Genomic DNA, 8,470 nt, shown 5'->3' with positions numbered 1-8,470 from the left:
AAAATTAGCTTTCTCTCCACCCTGGCCATTCAAATGTTTGAAGACATATACACTTTTCTTGTGATTTATGTCTTCATCCAGTTAAAAGCATGCAGCTTCTTCTGTTGTCAGTTGCAGGCTCCTCGAGAGCAGGGTGCTATCTTCTCGTGTCTGTGTGCCCAGTCCTTACAGTGCCTAGCTCATTTGGATTCCTCACATTTTCTTATGGAATGAATGAATAAATTCTACTTTTATCATTTCCCCCTAAGTCATATCTCTTTAGACACATGCAGCCCAAATCTTTCCTAAAACAGATTGGCCAGAACATTTTTAAATTTTACGATTTCTTTTTTTTTTTTTTTTCCCCACAAGATGACGTCTCGCTCAGTCGCCCAGGCCAGAAGTGCAATGGCGCGATCTCGGCTCACTGCAACCTCCACCTCCTGGGTTCAAGTGATTCTCCTGCCTCAGTCTCCTGGGTAGCTGGGATTACAGGTGCCCACCACCACGCCCGGCTAATTTTTCTTTTGAATTTTTAGGAGAGACAGGGTTTCACCATGTTGGTCAGGCTAGTCTCGAACCCCTGACCTCAAATGATTCATCCCCGCCTCAGCCTACCAAAGTGTTGAGATTATAGGCATGAGCCACCATGCCCAGCCAGTTTTCTCTTCTTTTTACAAAAATAATACATCTTCATTCTAGAAAGCGTGTATCAACAACAACAAAATCACCAAACAGCCCAATGCCTGGGAATGAAAACTATTAGTATTTTGATTTATATTTCTCTTAGTTTTTCTTCTGCATATATGTATGTGTGTGTGTGTGTATATATTTTTAATATACATTTTTCATCAGAATGAGATGCAATTTTAAAACCTACTTTTTATGCTTAACAAAACCTCATGGGCGTCTTTCCAAGACAATATACCTGAATATGCCATGTCATTTTTAAAAGTTATTTTGTAATTCAACTGATACAGAAAAACAGGAAAGTACACAAGCCCTAAGTATTCTGTGTGATGAAATTTCACTAATTGGATGCATCTATCTTACCAAGATGCAGATCGGGAAATTGAACATGACCAGAACCTCAGAAGTCTCTCTGTGTCTCCTCCTCATCACTACTCCCTGCAAAGATCACCGTAGACATTTTCTATTTCCATAAATGGAATCACACTGCAGCTATTCTTTTGTATATGTCTTCTTCCAGCACATCATTTTAATGACTGCATCCTATGCCTTTATATTGCTGTAATATAATTCATTCAGTTTATACCTATTGTGGTATTTTCACGATATATTATTTTTTTCCTTTTTTTTGCTTTCATTAAAACTTCTGTAATGAGGCCTGTCTCTGTCTCAGCTGGGGCAGCCATCTTGCTCTTGCTGCATGCTCGTGTTGGAGGACCCTCTCTGCTTCAGATTTACCAACAGCATGAATCAAGAAAACTTAGCCAAACTTCAGGCTCAGGTCCGGATAGGGGGCAAGGGTGCAGCTCGCAGAAAGAAGAAGGTGGTATATAGAACAGCTGCAGCTGATAACAATAAGCTTCAGAGTTCTATGAAAAAACTAGCTGTGAATAGTAGAGCTGGTATTGAAGAGGGGAACATGATTAAAGATGATGGGACGGTTCTTCATTTCAACAATCCCAAAGTCCAGGCTTCCCTTTCTGCTAACACCTTTGCAATTACTGGTCATACAGAAGCCAAACCAATCACAGAAATGCTTCCTGGAATATTAAGTCAGCTTGGTGTTGACAGCTTAGCAAGCCTTAGGAAGTTAGCTGAACAGTTCCCACGGCAAGTCTTAGACAGTAAAGCACCAAAACCGGAAGACACTGATGAGGAGGAGGATGATGTTGCACATCTTGTAGAAAATGTTGATGAGGCATCAAAGATGAAGCTAACTAAAATTTTGGTTTTTGGAAGCTGGCACGGACTAGATTTAACAAATCAGCTATGTAGTTCCAAAGTTTTACAGACGCAGAGAAGAAGATTACCTGTTACTAGTTATTAGTTCAGTTATATGAATATTTTATATATTAATAATGCTGTTTGTTCAGCATTTTTTGGTCATTTTATTTTGCATTTTGCATTTCCTCCCAAGATATTTTTTTGGTCAAAATATGAAGTATTGGTGCAGTGTGAGAATGTTTTGGTTTTTGAAAGAAAAAAATATTCTGTAATGAGTACCTATGTAACTAAAACAGTGATTTTTTTCTCTTTAGGTTAAATTCACAGATATGAATCAAACTTTTAAGATTTTTTAACTTATATTACCAAATTCCCCTTCAAAAAATGTGTGCCCATTTTATGTTCCCATCACTATGTATAAGACTTCCAGTTTCCATGATGTGGTCTAGAATGAAACATAAAACCTCAGATGTAATCCAGCTAACATTCACACTGAATGCCTCACTTCCCTTTACTGTACACAGATAAACTGCAAGCACAGATATTCTCCAAGTTCTCTGACAAAGACATAAGTTAGAGTGACAGTGCTAGAAATGACCTTGGAACAAGACACTTATTTTCCATCAACAAGCTTATTTTCAGGTGAGAATCCACAAGCCAAAAGAGGTAAGATATCAGAGCAGACAGATTCCCAAAGAAAATCAAACTAGAAAACCACATGTAGGAAAAAAGCAACAGAGAAACAAAACAAAGTGTGTCTTTAGCAATTACCTATGGGGAATGGAACTATTTTTCTTCTTCTTTTTACTTTTCTGAAAGGAACATATCTTTCCCAGTAGAGAAAAAAGTATTTCTTTAAAAGAAAAGGGGACATGGTGGCACACACCTGTAATCCCAGCACTTTGGGAAACCGAGGGAAGTGGATAGCTTGAGGCCACGAGTTTGAGACTAGCCTGGCCAACATGATGAAACCCTGTCTCTACTAAAAATGAAAATAAAAAATTAGCTGGGCATAGTAGTGCATGCTGCATGCCTGTAATCTCAGCTTCCCAGGAGACTGAGGCACAAGAATGAATCACTTGAACCTGGGAGGTGGAGGTGGCAGTAGCAGTGAGCTGAAATCAGCAGCCTGGCCAACAGAGCAAGACTGTCTCCAAAAAAAAAAAAAGAAAGAAAGAAAAAAAACCTTAATAAATGAAGGAAAAATAGAAAGGAAGAAGTAAATTTGTAAGTTTCCTACAATACACACTTAATATATGCCTGAGGCCTACTAAGACCTAGTACAAAGTAGGCTCAAAAATAGGAAAAATGGCATGTTTAGAAATCTGGAAGAGGCAGGAACTCTAGAACAATGAATTCCAAGAATGCCAGCAGAGCCTGAGTGAAGCAACTTTTGAAAAGCAGCTCTGGTCTGTCGATTTGAAAAAACAAATGTACTTGATGAGCTGGGTCTGGAATAGGCCCTGGAGACCTCTGGCTGAAGCAACAAAGGATCGGTGTTTGATAGGTTATTGGTTGTGTGGTGTTTTTTTTTCTTTTTTTTTTTTTTTGTGGTTTTTATATTTTTTTATTTTTCTGTAAATCTGTATTCGGCTGAAAGGACAGGTGATTTAATGGCGTTTTCTTATGAGCAGTTTGGAAATCCTGCCTCTGTCTCTGTTTGGAGGTAGGGTTAGGGTGAAGATGGGGTTAGGGTGCTGTGAACTATAAGAGGTCACCAGCTTCATGGGGTAGAAACATTTAGGAACCACCACCAACAGGCACCAGGAAAGCTGTGGAGTTTAGTAGTACCAGGGCACAGTTAGCCCTTGGCACGGTTTCTTCATCTGTTATAGTATTACGAATAGTACTTGCTTCAAATAGCCTGCTCTTTCCTCTCACCTGAGACCTGAACCTTCTGCATTTTCTGTCCATGTAAGAGCAGGAGTCATGGCATTTGGTTTCAGAGTCTTGTCTTAATGAGGGATTTCACATCTTGCTGTGGCTGTGGTGGGTGTTGGCTGAATGAATTGTAAAATCATAGACTGTTAGTTAGCACAGAGATGAAATCACATCCCTAAAGTCTACTATTCTTAGTTAATAAGTGGGCCAGGCGTGGTGACTCACACCTATAATCCCAGCACTTTGGGAGGCTGAGGTGGGCAGATCACTTGAGGCCAGGAGTTCGAGACCAGCCTTGCCAACATGGCGCAACCCCATCTCTACTAAAATTACAAAAATTAGTTAGGTGTGGTGGCACAAGCCTGTAATCCCAGCCACTAGGGAGTCTGAGGCAGGAGAATCACATGAACCCAAGAGTCGGAGGCCGCAGTGAGCCAATATCACACCACTGCACTCCAGCCAGAGTGACAGAGTGAGACTCAGTCTCAAAAAAAAAGTTAATAAGTGATGGGGCCTGATAGGGTTGCCAGATTTAACAAATAAAAGTACAAGAGCCATTGTTAGATCTGAATTTTAGGTAAACAGTGACATGGCATTTAGTATTAAGTCTCACGCAATATTGAACTGGGCGTCCTGTGTTTCATCTGGCCGCCTGGTGGGGCCTTGATGAAAGCTCAGCTGCCAGTGACCACGGAGGCCTGTCTGATTTCCAGAAAGACAGGCCAGAAGGACCCCACATGGGGGAAGCTGTGGAGTTCAGTAGTACCAGGGCACAGTTAGCCCTTGGCACGATTTCTTCATCTGTTATAGTATTACGAATAGTACTTGCTTCAAATAGGTGTTGTAAGAATAAAATAATTACACATAAAGCAGATATTTATTAGATAAAATATCAAGCCAAAAGTATTGTGACTTTTATCTGAATAGTCTGCAATGACTTTTCAAACAAATTTGGCCTCTCAACTATATTGTTGGTGCAAAATAGGCCACAGTTCCTCTACTAGTCTCTCCAGCTTTATGCTAAGAAAACCAAAAACTCCCCTCATCTGCAAGACAGGTATGGCCCTGATTTTGATAAGGCAATAAGGATTTGTATTAACCATCATAATAACTATTCATTCATGATAGAGCCACTATCTTAGCATTATTATGTTGTAAATATAAAAAGAAAAATCAACAAAAACTTCCTGCAGTGACATTGGGGAGTTCACAGCAAATTGCCTCCTTTAGATTACCTAATCTAGAAGTTCCGAATCAGGCTAATCATCAGAATCACCTTGGGAATTATCCTTTTTTATTATGAAAATATTTCGAACATACAGCGAAGCTTAAAGAATAATACAGTGAACACATGTATACCCAACACCTAGAGTCTCCAGTTAACATCTTACTACAAGTTGGGTATCCCTAATCCAAAAACCCAAATTCCAAAATGTTCCAGAATCCTAATCTTTTTGCGTGCCAACATGATGCTCAAAGGAAATGCTCATAGCAACATTTGGGGTTTTGAATTTCAGGATTTGGGATTCTTAACTAGTAAGTATATGCAAATATTCCAAAATCCCCAAAAAAATAAAATTTAAAACACTTCTGATCCCAAGCATTTCAGATAAGAACTGCTCCAACCTGTATATCTTGTCTTGTTATGTATCTGTTCTTCTATTCATCCAATACATCTTTTTTTCTTGTACACGTCAAAGTAAATTGCAGATGTCTGTACACTTTCCCTGGTGAATTTTCTAAAACTATAAGTTTCTAGGCCTCAGCCCAGAAATGTACAGGTCTACTAATTCAGGAATTTTTCCAAACAATCCCCAGCTTCACTCTGGTAACCATACTGATGGAGCCCTTATTACCCAAAACACTACCAGTCTCATGGCAAAGTGAAAAGACCTGGCACACTGTGTGTCGGATGTAAAACTTCTGCTAAAAAATGATAGCATCTGCCTCTGCCCACATTTCATGGGCCATAGCAAGTCCCTTGGAACTCTTAAATTCAAATGGTTGGGACAGACCAGGCAGGGTGGGAGGCCAACATAGGCGGATTACCTGAGGTCAGGAGTTCGAGACCAACCTGGTCGACATGGTGAAACCCCGTCTCTATGGAAAATACAAAAAATAGCCAGGCATGGTGGTGGGTGCCTGTAATCCCAGATTCTCAGAAGGCTGAGGCAGGAGAATCGCTTGAACCCAGGTGGCGAAGGTTGCAGTGAGCCAAGATCGCACCATTGCACTCCAGCCTAGGTGACAGAGCAAGACTCCATCTCAAAAAAAAAAAAAAAAAAAAGAAGATGGTGGGGATGAGTAACCCTTCCACAGGCACAGGGAGAAGCACTGTGAAAGGAAAGCTTGAATATGTAAGAAAGTAATACAGTCTAACACAGGGAGCCACTCATTTAATTCAGCCTCTTCTCTTTACAGACAGGCAAGCTAGCATCCAAAGAGGCAAAGTGACTCTCCCAGGATCACTCTGCTAGTTCAAAGCAGAAGTAGTCAAGAACCAAGATCTCCTAATTGCCTTTCTTGTCATGTACAGGGTTGCCTCTGTGAAGCTCACGGATAGATAGTTCATCATTCATTAATTGATATACTATACACAGGCACTGATAAATAAGGCACAGTTTCTGCTGTCAAGACATTCCCAGTCCCATATAAAGTTTTTCCATAGAACCTTCAGCTGACCCTTGCATATTTCCACATATTCCCCTAATAACCTGAAGCAGTCAGTGCACTTCAGAACTAATAAAGATGTCTTTGAGGATAAAGATCTGTTTTTCTCAATTGTTTTCGGTCCAAGAGTGTCAGTTCCAGCAACAGCCTGCTGATCCCGGCACAGTGATGCAGTTCTTCCCAGATGGAGAACGTTTCGAGTGACTCATGGGCCCAGACTGGTTGAGAATCATTCCTAGGGCACAATCAGTTCATGATCTGTTGGCATAATAGCTTTTCTCAGAAAAGAGCCGTTCAGTCACAAAGACCTCAGCCCAACATAGGGACCGATTTTCATTTAGGGAGAAAGGAATATTTCAACAGGAAGAAATATGATAGATTTCTAAAATAGAATGGTTATCTAGGAATAAGATTGTTTGATTTGCAAAAGATAATCGATCTTCTCACAAGCCATAACTGGGGAGAATATGCATCTTTGAAGCTGTTGAAACAGTACCACGATATAGAACTGCTGTGTCCAACCTTTGTAAGCTCATAGAATTTTGCTGGAAGTAAGCTAGAAAGACTTTTAAGCATCACCAACAGTAGCTGCCTCATTTTGCAGGTAATAACTATGATGCTTATTATGTGTTTCACTTTGCCAGCTACCAATCCAAAGGATTCACATGCAGTGTTTTGTCCTCACAACCAATAGGCATTATGACCACCCCCCATTTTGTAATTGAAGAGGTTGAAGCTCAAAGCAGAGATGTGACTTGATCAAAGTCCTCTAGCCAGATGGAGAATGGGCTGAGCTGTGAACCTGGAACTCAAACCCTTGAGTCCCGTAATCCTTTTATGTGAAAGGGGCAGAGTTGTCACTTCGTGGGGCCACAGACTCCTGGACACTGGCTTTCATTAACAATTTTCTGTGACACTGGGCCAGGTTCTGTGGGGATGCCAGCCTAAGTGAAGAAGTTTCTGCCCTCTGGGAGCTTTGTCCTGGCAAAGAAAGGAAGAGAACGTGAGCAAACTGTGTGTCCTAGAAGCCAGAGAAAGAATTTCAAGATGTTGGTCATTGGTGTTACAGAGTAAAAGGTATCAAAGACAAGAAGCAAGCCAACAAATAATATGACAAATATGCAATCACTGTTGAACTACAAAAGAGCAATTTCAGAGAGTGATGAAGTAGGAGATAGTTTCCAAGAGGATAGGGAGTCAATAAATGAAGAGGAAATGGAAACAGGCAGTTTTCTGGGGCTAAAAAAAAAAAAAAGAGAGAGAGAGAGAAAGAATATAAAGATAACTCAGAGGACACATGCAATGGTAGAAATATTTTCTTTTGGACTGGGGAGAACCGAGCATGATGTTATACAGAAGAAAAGATGCTAACCGAGAGAAATAAATTTCATATGGACAAAAAAGAGAGCATCAGATTCCTGGAATAGGGAGGAAAGGATCCGTTTATCATTACCTTGTTTTGTCTTTCAGATGCTATTATAAAGTATCTACTGTATTTCAGGGACTCTATTTGGGCAGCATGATGAGCAAAGTGGACCCAGATTCCACACTCAGGTACCATTGAGTCTAATAAGGAAGGCAAAATTTTAAGTACATAATATATATCATACATGTAAACCAGATACATGTATCTGTACATACATATGATTTATCTATTAATATATTTCATATATGTATAATTTACCTGGCTCCTGTAAAATATATATATTTGTACTTTATATATTTTATATATAATTCATATTTATATTTTACAGGAGCCAAAGCAGGGAAATCATATATATAGTACCACAATAGATGTTAAAATAGTACTACAATATAAAAAAAGCTGTGTCCAACCTTTGTAAGATTATGGCATTTTACTAGGAAAAATCTAGAAAGATTTCTAAGTATCACCAACAGTAGCTGCCTCATTTTACAGATAATAATTCTGATGCTTATTATGTGGACTGGGGAAAACTGAGCATGATGTTATACAGAAAAGAAGATGCCAACCAAGAGAAATAATTTTTTTTTTTTTTTTTTTTTT

At 39.6% G+C, this 8,470-nt stretch overlaps 2 protein-coding genes across 3 annotated transcripts in view; both read left to right on the top strand.

Moving 5' to 3' along the window:
* Positions 1-8,470, top strand: part of AK5 (adenylate kinase 5) — a 295,232-nt gene that overhangs the window by 237,138 nt on the left and 49,624 nt on the right. The window lies entirely within an intron of this gene.
* LOC108306460 (transcription factor BTF3 homolog 4-like) lies at positions 1,334-1,996 on the top strand. Its single transcript, XM_037740022.1, has one exon. The coding sequence runs from the start codon at positions 1,370-1,372 to the stop codon at positions 1,994-1,996; it is 627 nt and encodes a 208-aa protein (XP_037595950.1). The 5' UTR covers positions 1,334-1,369.

The sequence above is a fragment of the Cebus imitator genome, unplaced genomic scaffold, assembly GCF_001604975.1.
Source record: "Cebus imitator isolate Cc_AM_T3 unplaced genomic scaffold, Cebus_imitator-1.0 Scaffold3, whole genome shotgun sequence".
NCBI classification, from domain to species: domain Eukaryota; kingdom Metazoa; phylum Chordata; class Mammalia; order Primates; family Cebidae; genus Cebus; species Cebus imitator.
This window is presented reverse-complemented; position numbering and strand designations above follow the sequence as displayed.